The sequence below is a fragment of the Gopherus evgoodei genome, chromosome 3 (assembly GCF_007399415.2).
Source record: "Gopherus evgoodei ecotype Sinaloan lineage chromosome 3, rGopEvg1_v1.p, whole genome shotgun sequence".
Lineage (NCBI taxonomy): Eukaryota > Metazoa > Chordata > Testudines > Testudinidae > Gopherus > Gopherus evgoodei.
This window is the reverse complement of record NC_044324.1, coordinates 8,519,710-8,536,815: the sequence shown is the minus strand read 5'-3', so window position 1 is coordinate 8,536,815 and position 17,106 is coordinate 8,519,710. Positions and strand designations below refer to the sequence as shown.

General features: G+C 45.4%; 1 protein-coding gene across 2 annotated transcripts in view; it reads left to right on the top strand.

Annotated features, from left to right (window-relative positions):
- Nucleotides 1–17,106, top strand: part of GPN1 (GPN-loop GTPase 1) — a 69,321-nt gene that overhangs the window by 31,058 nt on the left and 21,157 nt on the right. For both annotated transcript variants that reach the window (XM_030554935.1, XM_030554936.1), the window contains exons 10-13: nt 1,203–1,285; nt 5,414–5,453; nt 7,977–8,067; nt 9,291–9,401. In XM_030554935.1, the coding sequence (XP_030410795.1) occupies nt 1,203–1,285; nt 5,414–5,453; nt 7,977–8,067; nt 9,291–9,401 (325 nt within the window). The remainder of the gene's footprint in view (nt 1–1,202; nt 1,286–5,413; nt 5,454–7,976; nt 8,068–9,290; nt 9,402–17,106) is intronic.

The window sequence follows — 17,106 nt, the reverse complement described above, 5'->3', positions numbered from 1 at the left end:
GAGAAGTCTGGTGCAGCAGAAGTGTAGTGTTTTGTAGTGCAACTTAAGGGACAACTGCACAAACCATGGTAAAATCAGCTCTTCTGTACAGATCAGAGACATGGGTGACCAAAGAGAGGCACTTGAGAAGACTTGAAGCTATTGAAGTGACATGTTTGAAGGCACTGAAGGAGTGACATTGCTGGGCCTCATGTGGAATGATGTTCTCATGAGTGAGACCAAGATCTGTGGTGTTGGAGCTGGGATGTTTGGGCATGTACGAAGGATCAATGAAGAGAATCCTGTTAGGGAGATGTTTGAAACTAGAGTTCGTAGGCAGAGAATAAGAGGACCCCTGAGAAAATTGTGGATAGATTGTGTACAGGCTCACAAAATGGGTATGGATTGAGCATTAGACTGGCAATCCTGTCACAGACTGATCCAATGACTCAACCCCAGCTAGCTGGGAAAACAGAAAGAAGAAGAAGAGATACCAGTGGTTCTAGTCTTACCTGTATAAATACAAGGTTCCCTTCTGGCCTTAGGAATGTATGCATTTGCCTCAGTATCACTCTAGGAGCCCATAACATATATGTTTAAAAGATGAGTTTTTAGTTTCTGTCCCAGAATGAGAGAGTTGCTCTACTCCCCACAATAAGCCATCTTTTCTTTAATTAGAAAACAGTCTTGATTTTTTTCCCTCTGCACTTGCCCATCCTCTCTACTATATACAAGGAATTCATTATTTTCATGCATTGGGTTGTGTTGCCCATGTTTTTTTACTAGGATTCAACTGAACATTATGAATGTAAAGATACTATATTCTCAGTGTCACATTGTCTTTATTTATGCTGTGGCAGTGCTTAAAAACCCCAGTGAGGACTGGAGCCCTGTTGTGCCAGGCACTACACGCATGTATAGGAAGGAGCCAGTCTTTGCCCCCAAAGAACTTAGTCTAAAGACAAGACAAAATAAGTGGGTGTAACAAACTCAGTGAGTGAGGAAGAGATGTTGAATGTAGCAATGACAGGAACATAGGCTGTATACACAGCTTGATGGTTCTGGATCATTTAAATTTAAATTGATAGCAGTCCCAATGGGTCATTTCCCTAGTCATTGTCTTTGATTGGTAACTCTAGAATTCATCTCCCATAAAGGTTATTTATAATCCTTTGTATGAATTGTGTCTCATTTAGTTTCTGGAACATACATTTCTTTTGCAGGTGGTTGGTGTTTCTGCCGTGCTGGGTACAGGACTGGATGAATTTTTTGTTAAAGTCTCTGAAGCTGTAGATGAATATGAGAGGTGAGGTGGTTATTTTCAGTGTGAGGGAAAGTGTCCTTGATCTAAAGAATGCTGCTCAGCTTCCAGTTCATGGGCTTGTTCCTTTGCTTGAATGTGTGCTGGTCTTTTGCAGCTCAGTTGGCCTAGAGCAGTGGTCCCTGAACTTTGGGGTGTGCCCCCTAGAGGGATATGGAGGAATGTTTAGGAGGGTGTGGCAGGGCCCAGACCAGCCTCCACAGGGGATGGTGAGAGAGTGCTGTTCAGTCCAGCCACTGCTCCGCTCCTGGCTATGACTCTGGCCCCATTTCTTGCTCCCAAGCATGGCTCTGGGGTGTGTGGGGGGGAGGAGGGGCGACAACCAAAAAGGTTTGGGGACCACTGACCTAGAGTATTTGTTATAAAACACCTGTCCTGTGTATGCTAGAGTACACAGCATGTACTCTATGAAATAAGACATTCAAACACACAAACTGTCCAGACATAAATTTCAAAATTGGTAACTGCTCAGTAGAAAATCCAGAAAACACTAGTACAGATAACCCCTTCAACCCACCTCGTCCTTAGATGCCTGAGGATAGACTAGGTTTGCATTGTGCCCAGAAAGCAAACACAACAGGGCTCTGGCAGACTCAGTGGTGAGCAAATTCAAAGAACCTTCACAGAAGACATCCTGCCAGCAGGCCCTCTCCTGTTTAAACTGGTGAAGCTCCAGGTCAGGCATATCTGCAGATTGCAGTTGTGCTTCTGCCCTCATGGAATACTGCCAGATTGTTTGGTTGCCTTATACCAGTGGTCCCCAACCTTTCCGTCTGGCAGGCCCCAGACGAAGGACCACGGTGGTGGTGGAGCATCTGCCGAATTTCTGCGGCATTTCGGCGGTGACGCCTCTCGATGATGTCGCTTTTTGGTGGCAAGAAGCGTCATCGAGAGGTGTCGCCACCGAAATGCCGCAGAAATTCGGCGGCATTTCGGTGGATGCTTCACCACCGTCCAGGACGTGGGCTCATTTAGATGCCCCTGCGGGCACCGCGTTGAGGACCCCTGCCTTATACAATCAAACTCAACACTTGGAACTCCAACTTGATGCCTCTGAGTAGACTGTAGGTCATGGATCGCTAGTGAGAGGTGCTGCCTATGTGAAACCCTAATTAATAAGTAGCACTCTGCAATAGCTTTAGCTTCCACATAATCCCATGATGTAGCACCATGTAAAGTGTGCCAGAGTAGTTTAATCGTGAGGTGACAGAGTCTTGGAAAACTGTAACAAGTCCTGCATCTGTGAGAGGTAAATCTTTTTTTTTTTTTTTTTTCACTAGGTACAGATGCAAAAAGTACTCTAGGCTAGTGAGTGCTGCCAGGAATTAGCCCTTCTAATCAGGCCCCGAAATTGCAAACCTGTGAGATACTTGTCCGTACTCCTAACCCTAGTTGTCACCTACCACCCCACACTGGAACCCCTATGGAGTATTATGAAACAGCTGCAACCCATACTCGATAGGACATCCCACTCCCCAATACACCTTTCAAGATCAAGGGTCCTACACATCTCTATCACAACATGTGGTATATCTCATCCAGTACATTTTAAATTTCCCAGTAACAGCTATGTGGGTGAAACCAGACAATCACTATGCTCTTAAATCAGGAATTCTCAAACTGGGGGTTGGGACCCCTCAGGGGTTTGTGAGATTATTACATGGAGGGTCATGAGCTGTCAGCCTTCACCCCAAACCCTGCTTTGCCTCCAGCATTTATAATGGTGTTATAAATTAAAAACACTTTTTTGGTATATTTAAGGGGGGTTGCATTCAGAGGCTTGCAGTGTGAAAGGGGTCATCAGTGCTAAAGTTTGAGAACCACTATCTTAAATGAACTCTGACAGGAAAATCATAAGACAAAAACACCCTATCACCTGTGGGTGAACACTTTTCACAAAGCAATCGCTCCATGTCTGACCTATCAGTTTCAAAAGATGATATGGGAGCTTAAATTCATGACTTTACTAGACACTAAAAATCATGGTCTTAATAAAGACATTGGATTTATGGCTTATTACAACAATCTGTAACCCACGAACCCCTTTTTGTCCTATGACCACAGCAGTGTTAATGGGCCACCTCACCTTGAATGGTAGGGCTAGTCTACACTAGAAGCACTTTAGAGAATCATAGACTATCAGGGTTGGAAGGGACCCCAGGAAGTCATCTAGTCCAACCCCCTGCTCAAAGCAGGACCAACCCCAACTAAATGCCCAAAATCCTAAATGGTCCCCTCAGGGTTTGAGCTCACAACCCTGAGTTTAGCAGGCCAATGCTCAAATCACTGGGCTATACTCCCCCATCAGTGCAGCTGCACTGCTTTAGCGTATCTGGTGAAAATGTTCTATGCCAGTGGTCTCCAACCTTTTTATGCCCAAAATTACTTTTTGAATTTAAAGGCAACCCAGGATCTACCTTGTCCCTTCCCCGAGGCCCTGCCCCTTCCCCAAAGCCCTGCCCCACTCACTCTATCCGCCCCTTTCTTCGTCGCTCATTCTCGCTCACCCTCACTCACTTTCACCGGGCTGAGATAGGGAGTTTGGGCTTGGGAGTGGGTGCGGGCTCTGGGCTGGGGCCAAGGGCTTCACAGTGTGAGAGGGGGCTCTGGGCTGAGCCTGAGGAAGGAGGTTGGGGTGCAGGAGGGGTGTGGGATCTGGGAGGGAGTTTGGGTGCAGGAGGGAGCTCCAGGCTGGGGCAGTGTGTTGGGGTGCTGGCTCAGAGGGAGGGGTGCAGGAGGAGGTGCAGTGCTGGCTCTAAGAGGGGGTCAGGGCAGGGGGGTGGGGTGCAGGAGGGAGTTCAGGAGGGGGTATGGGGTGCTGACTGAGAGGGGGCTCAGGGCTGAGGGTTGGGGTGAGGCATCCTGCAGGGTGGCACTTACCTAAGGCAACTCCTGGTTGGCAGTGCAGCGACGCTAAGGCAGGCTCCCTGCCTACCCTGGCCCCACGCTGCTCCCGGAAGGGGCCAACACGCCTCTGTGGTCCCTGGTAGGGCGCAGGGGGCACGTGGCTTTGCATGCTGCCCCTCTCTGCAAGCGCTGCCCCTCTCTGCAAGCACCACCCCTGCAGCTTCCATTGGCCACAGCTCCCTCTTCCTGGCCAATGAGAGCTTCAGGGGTGATGCTTCCAGGTGGGAGCTGTGCGTGGAGGGAGACCTCCACCTGCGCGGCTGCACTGGCCGCTTCTGGGAGCAGCACAGGGCCAAGGCAGGCAGGGAACCTGACTTAGAAGCAACTCCGCTACACTGCCAAAGATCACGATCAACTGGGAGTTTCTCTAGAATCGACCCATCAATCACTACTGCTCTGTGCCAAAGGGAGAGCACTCTCCCTCCAGCATAATTACTCCACCTCCATGAGAGGCGGAAGCTATGTCAGCGGGAGAGTATCTCCTGATAACATAGTGCCATTGTGGACCTCGCTTAGGTCAGTATAACTTGCGTTGTTCAGAGGGCTGGGGGCTCTTTCAAAATCTTGAGTGACGTAAGTTATATCAACTTAAGCAGTAGTGTAGACCTGCCCTTAGAATATGTACTATCTCTTTGATCTTGTATTTAGCTGCGACACTCTGAGTATCTTTCCTTGACCTGAGGAAGAGCTCTGTTTAGCTCAAAAGCTTGTCTGTCTCACCAACGGAAGTTGGTCCAATAAAAGATATTACCTCACTCATCTTGTCTGTCTAATATCCCGGGACCGACATGGCTACACCAACACTGTGTACAATGTCATCCTCACCAATTCTGGCAGTTTCCCTCATCGTAGCAGCCTTACCTCAGTCATCTTTGGGTTCAGTCTCTGCCAGCTTGCTTGTGTGAGCAACAGCTGCAGTTTTTGTATTTGTCCTTAGCTTCTCATCTTCTGCCTTAAGAGGGACAGCCCAGGTATTGGGCAACATTCCTATATGCTTTTTGAAGAAAAATCTCTCTTGAATAAGGCACCATTTGTTCACTCAATGTCTGGTTTATTATGGGTAATTGAAAATTCAGGGTCTGTTCTAGTTGCAGCTGTAATGTTAAATGTTGTCTTAATTGTTGGATTAATGGAAATATGCTCAGAGGCTTAGGTAATGGACAGATGTTGTTTATAAGTAAATGTTCAAAATGTTTCTCTTTTCAGGGAGTATCGTCCAGAATATGAGCGTCTGAGAAAATCACTGGTAAAGATTTACAAGTATTTTACACACAGGCAGTGTATTTTGGGGTCAGAGTGCCAACTAGTCTGCTCCAGTTTTCCTTCAGGACCCCAGCTTTTGGGGGTATAGTCTGGTTATTTTTCTTAAAAGACTTATCCAATCTGGATTTAAATTTCCACTGCACTGCAAAGGCCCATTATTTAATTTACTAATCACACTTATGGTGAAAAACCTTTTCCCAAGACCCATCCACAGTCTCTCCTTTGCTAGATTTGGTATGGTGCGGTTTTATTTTCTACAGCAGTCTTTTCTACAAACCATGCATTCTCCAAATGCTTTAGTGCTAGTAATTGAATGTGGTATGACTTGGACAGAGTGTCTGTCTGAGAGCCATGAGGAAGGAAATAAGGTGTAGAGTGTGTACGGTGGGGAATAGATTCTAAAGCAAGGAGCGAATAATTCTATTACACAAGCTGTAGAGAAATTACTCTTGGAATCCTGGGCATGGTTATAGTCACTTAGCTTCAAGGGGGATCTAATCTAGAAGGATTCATGTACCTTGAGGGGTGGAGGACACCATTTGTTATGACCTTCCAAACTGACTTTTTAGGTCTTTGTACCTCAAATTCCCACTTTGGCTTACGTAAAGATATCAGGTGTGTTAATAAAGTAGAAGACAGAGATGTAACTTTCATGTTAGAGATGAAAAATGTCTTCTGGCTACCCTGTTTTATGCAAAGTTTGGATTCTAACTCCAGTCTGGTAGGTTACTGTACCCTTTTTTCTCTTTCTCTGGGCTGTCCTTTGCCATCCTGAACTTTTCTGTTACCATAGAATAGAATCATAGGACTGGAAGGGACCTCGAGAGGTCATCTAGTCCAGTCCCCTGCACTCATGGCAGAACTAAGTATTATCTAGACGAGAGGTAGGCAACCTATGGCATGTGTGCCAAAAGCGGTGCATGAGCTGATTTTCAGTGGCACTCACACTGCCTGGGTCCTGGCCACCAGTCCAGGGGGCTCTGCATTTTAATTTAATTTTAAATGAAGCTTCTTAAACATTTAAAAAAACTTATTTTTACATTTACATACAACAATAGTTTAATTATATATTATAGACTTATAGAAAGAGACCTTCTAAAAATGTTAAAATGTATTACTGGCATGCGAAACCTTAAATTAGAGTGAATAAATGAAGACTCGGCACACCACTTCTGAAAGGTTCTAGACATCCTTGATCTAGACATCTCTGATAGGTGTTTGTCTAACCTGCTTTTAAAAATTTCCATGGATAGAGATTCCACAACCTCCCTATGCAATTTATTCCAGAGCTTAACCACCCTGACAGTTAGGAAGTTTTTATTAATGTCCAACTTAAATGTCCCTGGCTGCAATTTAAGCCCATTGCTTCTTGTCCTATCCTCAGAGATTAAGAACAATCTTTCTCCCTCTTCCTTGTAACAATCTTTTATGTACTTGAAAACTGTTATGTCCCCTCTCAGTTCTCTCTTGTCCAGACTAAACAAACACAATTTTTTCCCTCATAGGTCATGTTTTCCTGACCTTTAATCATTTTTGTTGCTCTTCTCTGGACTGTCTCCAGTGTGTCCACATCTTTCCTGAAATGTGGCGCCCAGAACTGGACACAATACTCCAGTTGAAGCCTAATCTGTGCAGAGTAGAGCGGAAGAATTATTTTTCATATCTTCCTTACAACACTCCTGCTAATATGTCTCAGAATGATGTTTGCTCTTTTTTTTTTTTAATTTTTTTTTTTTTTTTTTTTGGCAACAGCGTTACACTATTGACTCATATTTAGCTTGTGGTCCACTATGGCCTCCAGATCCCTTTCCACAGTACTCCTTCCTAGGCAGTCATTTCCCATTTTGTATCTGTACAACTAATTGTTCTGTGCTAAATGGAGTTCTTTCAATTTGTCCTTATTGAATTTCATCCTATTTCCTTCAAACCACTTCTCCAGTTTGTCCAGATCATTTTGAATTACAATCCTATCCTCCAAAGCACTTGCAACCCCTCCCAGTTTGGTATCATATACAGACTTAATAAGTGTAATCTCTATGCCATTATCTAAATTATTGATGAAGATATTGAACAGAACTGGACCCAGAACTAACATAGAATGTTGATCAGTTGAGCATTTTTGACTCTGGAACTTACTGTGCCAGTTCTCCAAAGACTCTGCTGGCTTTCTGTTCAGTGTATTCCACTGAAACAAAACAGATTGTACCTCTACATACTTTGAGTCCTGGCTATCCAAGAGACACTTCTCAATGCACTAGTGTGACAGTTTAAGCTATTCAGTCTCAAGTGCTTCTGGTGGAGGTCTCTCAGCTCTGGAATTCATTTTCCTCCTCTGGTCCAACACATTCTGCTGTAAAGTCCATTTATTGACTCATACCTTTACCCATCGTTTGGGTAGTCCTCTCTTCTAGAGCGGAAATATTATTTTACTTGTATTACTTGAACTGTGTCCAGGGACCCTGTGGTGGGTGTTATATTAGTCACATTAAAATGTTCCCTTGTGTAGGCGAAAGCCCAGAGCAAGCAGCAGAAAGAGCAGCTGGAACGTTTGCGGAAAGACATGGGCTCTGTGGCTATGGAGAGCAATCCACTTGCAGGTAATGAAAGGGTTTTGTGTGGTGGAGTAATTTAACTTCAGAAGGTAGAGTTTGCCTTGAAAATTCTGTCGTTTTTCTCTCTGCCACAAAAGTATAAAAGCAACTTAGTCCCAGTGAAGGGCACAGACCATTTCCCTGTGGGATGGTCTCATCTTCTGTGCCAGTGGTTCTCAAACTTTATTTTCCATGGACCACTTGAAAATTGTTGAGGGTCTCACTCACTTAGTGATCTTTCCAAATGTTGTTTGTACCATTAGCTAGCTATTGTAAATTGCTTTGGGTAAAAGTGCTATATTAAAAAAACATTAATAATAATAAACATTTTTTGTTCTACAAATAAAAGCACACAACTCATATTTTAATATCAATAGTCTTACCTTTCCAATGCGATGGATGTGCCCTCTCCCCCTCCCTTCACCCCCCCCAGCAGCCACAGAGCTGAGAAGGGAAGGAGGGCTGTCTTTCCCTGGCAGCCGCAGCCCTGGAGCTGGGGAAAGTCACCTCTTTCTCTGGCCACTGCGGCCCTGCACATTCCAAATTCCTGCACATCCCAAATTCCCCCACCCCCCTCTTCTCACCCCACTGTCCCTCCCACCTACACCCTATTGCCCCAAGGCCACCACCTCACCTTACATGTGCATCTTCTCCAGGGTCCTGGCACCTAATTAGTGGAGCCACACTTGCGTGGCTCCACTAAGTAGGTGGGTGGGCCTTCATTCTGTCATGTGCGGCCACCCAGGCACACACTTTAGAGGGAACCGTCCGTGCGCCACCTGAATGGAGCTCTCAGACCACTGGTGGTCGACGGACCACAGTTTGAGAACCTCTGTTCTATGTGTTAGGCCCAGCAGAGGATCAGGGAAAGAAACAACCCTGGTGCCTAGCCAATAGGGGAGTGGGCATGCTAGAAATAAATAGATTGCGTTGATAAAATATTCCAGGCAGGGTGACATAGCAATTAAATTGACATCGAACAAGAATTCAACAATATGAGGTGGGGCTGTAATCTGTGGGGTTCTACAGGGAACATGCTACTGTGTAGCATCTCACATTTCTAGCACATGTATTTGTGTCTGTGCGGGCCATGAGGTGTTCTCCATACTTGTAGGGTAGGTACCAGTAGCTGTGGTTGCTGTGTGCAGATGCTTTCATTATGAAATATTAGGGAATTAGGTTGTTGTCAGTATGAGACTTTGTCTTTAGAAGCTTCTATTTCTCACTAGATTCTTCTGACACTTCTGCATTGGGCCCCTCTGACTTGATCATGACACGAGGAACTTTGGATGAGGAAGATGAAGAGAGAGAGAGTGATACTGATGATATTGACCATCAAGGTAAGGGAAAGTGAGGCTGTCTGAGGCTTGGAATTACACAACATGCCCCTTGAGAGGGGAGATCAGAGGTCAAGTTCATGGCTGTTATGGTGAGTGAGAGAGCTGATTCAGTATTGAAGGTCAAATGAGGTGGGAGGCCAGGGATCAGACAGGTCATCAGTGTAGCCATTGGAGACACCAAGGGTGGGAAATTGTAAAGAGAGCAAGAGCGAGAGCTATGAATCCAAAATTGGAGAGGAAGGTGAATGGGTCAGAGTCAGGGAGAGGGAGGTAACTCTGATGTGGAAGGGGGGAGTCAGATGGAGTCAGTCTTCAAAAGAATGAGGTGAAGGAGGAGAGGTTGGAAATGGAAATAATGGAAGAGAAACCTGTGCCCACTGTGTGGGACAGTTCAGAGCAGCTGCACCTCTGTTTCCTCTCAGTGGTCCATCAAGAACACGTAACTCTCATGCTTCCAGCTCTTCAGCAATTGCATTTCTTGAGCACTGCCTTCCGACTCAGGTATTCCCATGCTGCACAGTTCCTTGCCTTCACTGTATTATTCCCAGCAGAGGCAGGCTACCCTAGCACAGCTGCATGCTTTCTCTTCAGACAAGGAAAATTGTGACTGTCCACAGTTATGGTTAGTTACAGCTCAGCTCTTTTTATGCAAGCCCATTTTATTCTTAAGGTAAAAACACTGCAAAGGAAAACGTTAAGAACAATGAAGAGCCTACACATTTGCTAATAAGCTTACCAGAGATCACCCCAACCCTAACATGGGCTCTGGCAGGAGCAGTCCTTCAACATCCCATCTAAGGGATTTCCTTGTGGATTCATGTTCATCACACCTCCAGCGTAGCCCAAGCACATAGCCTTATGGTGTTAAGTATTAGAGGGGTAGCCGTGTTAGTCTGGATCTGTAAAAGCAGCAAAGAGTCCTGTAGCACCTTATAGACTAACAGACGTATTGGAGCATGAGCTTTTGTGGTTGAATACCCACTTCGTCAGATGCATGTAGTGGAAATTTCCAGAGGCAAAATTTCCACTACATGCATCCAGCGAAGTGGGTATTCACCCACGAAAGCTCATGCTCCAATACGTCTGTTAGTCTATAAGGTGCCACAGGACTCTTTGATGGTCTTATGGGTACTCAGTAGGCCTAGTCCTTCCAATTCTTCCCTAAGAATTAGGGCCGTTTGTGGACTTGGGGTCCTGTCTATTTGCTGGATCAGGAAGAAGGCCCAGAGATTATTTAAAACCAGGGTATTTATTCAAAAATCCTTTTTGTCTGTTGGTCCATGGAGAATCCTTGACGTTAGCAAAGCTTTTGATATGGTCTCCCACAGTATTCTTGCGAGCAAGTTAAAGTAGTATGGGCTGGATGAATGGACTATAAGGTGGATAGAAAACTGGCTAGATCATCGGGTTCAACGGGTAGTGATCAATGGCTCCATGTCTAGTTGGCAGCCAGTATCAAGCGGAGTGCCCCAAGGGTCGTCCTGGGGCCAATTTTGTTTGATATCTTCATTAATGATTGGGAGGATGGCATGGATTGCACCCTCTGCAAGTTTGCAGATGACGCTAACCTGGGAGGAGTGGTAGATATGCTGGAGGGTAGTGCAGGATGCAGAGGGACATAGACAAATTAGAGGATTGGGCCAAAAGAAACCTGATGAGGTTCAACAAGGACAAATTCAGAGTCCTGCACTTAGGAAGGAAGAATCCAATGCACTGCTACAGACTAGGGACTGAGTAGCTAGGCAGCAGTTCTGCAGAAAAGGACCTAGGGGTTACAGTGGACGAGAAGTTGAATATGAGTCAACAGTGTGCCCTTGTTGCTAAGAAGGCTAACAGCATTTTGGGTTGTATAAGTAGGAGCTTTGCCAGCAGATCGAGGGATGTGATAATTCCCCTCTATTCAGCATTGATGAAGCCTCATCTGGAGTACTGTGTCCAGTTTTGAGCCCCACACTACAAGAAGGATGTGGAAAAATTGGAAAGAGTCCAGCAGAGGGCAACAAAAATGATTAGGGCCTGGAGCACATGATTTATGAGGAGAGGCTGAGGGAACTGGGATTATTTAGTCTGCACAAGAGAAGGAGGGGGGATTTGATAGCTGCTTTCAACTACCTGAAAGGGGGTTCAAAAGAGGATGGATCTAGACTGTTCTCAGTGGTAGCAGATGACAGAACAAGGAGTAATGGTCTCAAGTTGCAGTGGGGGAGGTTTAAGTTGGATATTAGGAAAAACTTTTTCACTGGGAGGGTGGTGAATCACTGGAATGGGTTCCCTAGGGAGGTGGTGGAATGTCCTTCCTTTGAGGTTTTTAAGGTCAGGCTTGACGAAGCCCTGGCTGGGATGATTTAGTTGGCGATTAGGTCCTGCTTTGAGCAGGAGATTAGACTAGATTCCTCCTGAGGTCCCTTCCAACCGTGATGTTCTATGATTCTATGAACTAATATATGTGAACCTTTCCAGGGGATGGCGTAACTGGAGGAATTACATTAAATTAGCGTCCCCTTCCTTTGACGGGAGTTACATAGAAGCTTGAGGGTAGAGGATGAGAGAAGAAGGCAGCAGAAGCTGTGTCTGAAAGGAATCTGAGTTTGAGAGCACCATGGGTTGGAGGGAGAAGGACATGAAAAGACTGCAGACTCTTATTGGAGATGGAATGGGCATTTCTTAGGAAGCAAGGAAACAGGGAGGCAGGAACGGGTTTGAGGATAGAGGTGAGTCTAGTGAGGTGGTATCATCAGATCAAGACTGGAGGCCTTTTTGGAAGAAATCCTTTACCCAAACACAATTTGTGTGGCTGCATACATAGGAACTGGGTAAAATTCCATGGCCTGTGTTTATTTAGAAGGTTAGACTAGATGATCTTGTAAAGTCCCTTCTGGCCAGTGAATTAAAAGTTAAGCAGAGAATCATGGGTGGTAGAGGGATGCCCCTTTTAAAACATTTATATAGCTAAATGAAGATAGTTATATTAAAGCCTATATCATCCATGAATTACAATTAAATAGAGCTGGGCAAATAATGGATCTTCTCTTTTTTAAATTGGTGAATGGAAAAAGTCTAAAAAATTTCATTTCCAGTCAAATTAAATGTTTTGTTTTGATTTCAGCCATTTTAAAATGTTTGTTTTTAATAAAATTAAAGGAAATTTTGAAATGAAAAGTCATTTCAAACCAAAATATCAAAACATTTATTTTTGAAAATGTTGAAATGAAAAATTGAGGGGGATTATTTTATTTATTTATTTTTTCATTTTAAGGTTTTTTTTGTTTTTTTTCTTCCCCTTTTAATTTGGTGACATTTATAGAAATTTGCAAAACATTTTGATGGCATTTTTTGTCAGTTTCATGTGAAAAATTTTGCCAGGCTGTAGAATTTAAGGCTATTTTGTTGTGAAGAAATACGTTTGTACTAGATATGAATGTGTTTATTAGAATATAAGAGAGTTACTTAGTCATTTCCTTGCTATTTCTGTTTGAATTTTGAAAGTTGCCTGATAAGTAAAGAATTTCATGGAATCATAGACTATCAGAGTTGGAAGAAACCTCAGGAGGTATCTAGTCCAACCCCCTGCTCAAAGCAGGACCCAACCCAACTATTGTCAATTAACAATCTTAACTGACTTCTGAAATTGTTTTTTCTTATTGTTTTGAACTGTACCCAAAGATGTGACTTATAATGAAGGTAGCTACAAGCATAATGGCTGAAAGGGTGGGAGTAGGAGAGGATGACAACAAATAAGGTTGTTTGGCAATTCCAAATTGTCACTTTTTGGTACAATTTAAAAAATATATTTTATGTCCCTATTGTGGATTCTTGCCTGACTGGTTCATGTGGGCAGTGCTGCAAAAATGGTTTTTACAACATTACAATTCATAGTCCTATCCGGCCTTGAAGTAAAATCTGTTATGATGATCTGATCTGAAGTCAGCATAACACAGGCTAGAGAACCTCACCCAGTAAGTCCAGCATTCAGCCCTTAACTTCTGTTTGAGTGATAACGTATCTATTAGAAAGCTATCAAGTCTTGATTTAAACAGTTCAGATGATGGAAAATTCACCACTTCCCTAGGTAAATTGTTCAAAGATTAATTAAACTCTATTTCTTGTTTTAAATGTTTCTAGTTTCAGGTTTCATAGATTTTAAGACCACAAGGCATCATCAGATCTAGTCTGACCTCCCGTATAACACAGGCCATAAAATTTCATCCAGTTACTCCTGTATCTAGCTCAATAACTTGTATGTGACCAAATCATATCTTCCAAATGCTTCTAAGCCTAAACTTCAGTCCAAGCCACACCTTCTAAGCACTATCTATGTAGCTATTTCTATTTCTGTCAGTCAGAGCTGAGAGACACCAAAATGTGTCTGATCAACATACCCATAATATCTCATTCTAAGGCATTTTTTTCCAAGCTTCCAATAACTTTTCTGTTCTGCACCCTCTCCAGTTTTTCAGCAGCCTTCCTAAAATGTGGACACCAGAATTGGATTCATTAGTCGGTATTGTTCTCACTAAAGCTGTATACAAAAGTAAAATAATCTCTCTACTCTTACTCACTGCTTCCCTGTTTATACTTTTTGGCACAGCATTGCATGGGGAGCTCATGTTCAATTATTTGTGTACTATGATTCCTAAGTCCTTTTCAGACGAAGCCACTGCTTTCCAGGATACAATCTCCCATTCTGGAGGTATAGCCTGCACTTAGACCAACTTCAGAGATGTGCCGCTCCGATTCAGTGCTGAGCATATTAGCCTCAGTACAGAGTGCTCAACCAGCACTGGGCCCTGCCCAGCACCATTTGCCATCCCCAGTGCTTAGGGGAAGGCACAAGAAACAGCACACTGAAAGAAGGCACTCCCCAGTGCCAAAGAAGAATAGGCGGGGAATGGTTGACAAGGTGTTGGGCCACTTGTCCTCTGCAGAGTGGCAATCAGTGGTGGCAACTTCACCCAGGGCACCGAGCCTGGTCCAGGATCCACCACTGACTCCTGGAAGCAGTTGGGGCACCCTACACTTGTGAGCCCATTGACGCTGGAGGCATTCCAGGTGTCAAGAGACGTAATGTCGCTCCCAGTGCCACCCAAGAACCTCAACCAGTGGAATCGTTGATGGCAGCCTCCACCAGAGAGAAACCCTCTATGAGTCCACTTCAGTGGTCTCCGGCTTTGGCACACTGGTTGCCGGATTCTGAGTCGCCAGCTTCATGGCACCGATCCCCAGCTTTGTGACACCTATCTCCGGTCCCATGACAACCATCGCCTACTCCATTGCTCTGATCTCCAGCTTCCTGGCACCACTCCCTGGTTCCCCATCACAGCTGATAGGTGGAAATGGCAATGGCTCCACCATTGTCTCTGAGGGAAGAGTCCTTGTCAGAGTACAGCTGTGAATCCATCCCTCCCCCAAGGAGACACTGGTATCAGTTTGTACACACTGGACTTCGGTGCCAGACCTTCTGCAGGCACTTGGCCACCAGGGCAGTCGCCAGTGCATTGGCAATATTGGAACCCGGGGGTGGTGAGAGTTGTTTCCCGTCAATGCTGGGACCTTAGTCCCAGATGTTGTCCTTGGTGGTATCTGAGAGGCGAACCACAGCACTGCCCCAGCCAGTGCCGAATCTTGACTCAGACCCCAATACTGAGACCCAAGCAGTGGTCCAAGTGGAGGCAGCCCCGCTGGTGGAGGAGGAGCCAGCTCCTCCTATGGTGGTGGCCTCTTCCTCATTGTCCCCAGACCAGGTGGTTGTGGGTCCGGCCAATCCCCTTCCACCGGATGACTTCAGGGCTCACCAAGAGCTCCTCAAGCGGGTTGCCACAAACTTGGGGCTGGAGGAGGAGGACCTCAAGCCCATGGACAGCCTGTTTGACATTTTAGCTTCAGTGTCCCCCTCCAAAGTGGCCCTACCAGTTCACAAAAGGGTGTTGAAGCTGATTAGGGTGCTATGATAGACCCCATCTTTCCTACTCCGACCTCAAAAAGGGCAGAGAAAAAATATTATGTCCCAGCCAAGGGGTGTGAATATATGTGTGAACAAATGAGCAGGACAGTCAGGGGCAGGCAAGTGCCTCCCTTAAAAATAAGGCTGCAAAGAGACTCCATTTGTTTGGTTGGAAGATATATTGAACAGTCAGCCTACAGCTTCGTATCTCCAAACAGTAGGCACTGCTGGGAGGTACGATTTTAATATCTAGAACTTGATGGCCAGATTCAAAGACTCGCTGCCACAGAGGTCAAGGCAGGAATTCTTGGCCATCCTGAAGGAAGGCAAGTTGGTGGCCAGGGCCTCGCTTCAGGCTGCCTTGGATGCAACCAATTCAACAGCCAGATCAATGGTGTCAGCAGTGTCCAGGCAACACAGCCCATGGCTGCAATTATCGGGTCTTTCTCACGAGGTGCAGCAATCAGTCCAAGACCTCCCAGGTTGCGTTCTTCTTGGAACAGACGAACACTAAAGAGTGAAGGACTCTAGGGCTACGCTGCACTCCTTGGGCCTGTACACATCCCTGCCCTCCAGGAGACATTTCCGGCTGCAGCTGCCTCAGGTTCTCAGGACCTCCCAGGGATGATCCCTATAAGAAAAAAAGGGAAATGTTAAAAGTGCCAACTCCTGCACTGTCCAGCTCTGCCTCTGTCAAACTCAGGAACATACCCCAGTCACTTAAGGCAGACCTTCTGAGGGTGCACCCAAAGACGGTGTTCTGGACTTGACCCAGGATCCATCCCCTCTTTTGTTTTTGAACCATTTGTTTCTTTTTGATACTGCATGGTCCCTAATAACTTTGAATCGTTGGGTACTCAACACCGTGGCAGTTGGGTATACCCTGCAGTTTTTGTCCATCTCCCCCTCCTATTCCTCAACCCTGTTCCTCTTCAGGGATCCTTCTCACAAGCAACTCCTTATCCAGGAGGTGGAAGCTCTCCTGCGCGTGAGGGCCATAGAGGAAGTTCCTCAAGATTTGACGGGCAAAGGGTTTTATTCACGATATTTCCTAATCCTGAAGGTCAAAGGGGACCTCAGGCCCATCCTGGACCTGCATTGCTTCAACAAACATCTCAGGAAGTTGAAGTTCCATATGCTCTCTCTGGCCTCCATCATCCTCTCCCTGGATCTGGGAGACTGGTACGCTGCCCTTGATTTAAAGGATCCATATTTCAATATCTCCATCTTCCATGGACACAGGAGATTCCTCTGGCTTGTGGTGAGGCAGCACCATTATCAACTAACTGTACTCCTCTTTGGTCTTTCATCAGCCCCAAGGGTTTTCACAAAGTGCATGGTGGTGGTTGCAGCTTACCTGAGACATCCAGGTGTGCAGATTTACCCATATCTCAATGACTGGTTAATCAAGGGCCGCTCACAAGCTCAGGTCCAACATAGCGTCAACGTTATATGGGCCATGTGTTGGGAGCTGGGTCTGGTTATAAATGAGCAGAAATCAACTTTGATCCTGGTTCAAAGAATGGAGTTTATAGGAGCAGTGCTTGACTCCACTCAGGCCAGGGCATACCTGCTGGAGGCCCAGTTCCAGATGATGTCAGACCTAATCACCAATGTCAGGGCCCACCAACTCATGACCACTCAGATATGCCTCAAGCTGCTGAAATACATGGCAGTGTGTATTTACCTGGTGCAATATGTGCAGATGCGTCTCAGACCTCTGCAGATGTGGCTAGTGTCAGTCTACTTTCCCGCAGGCACCAT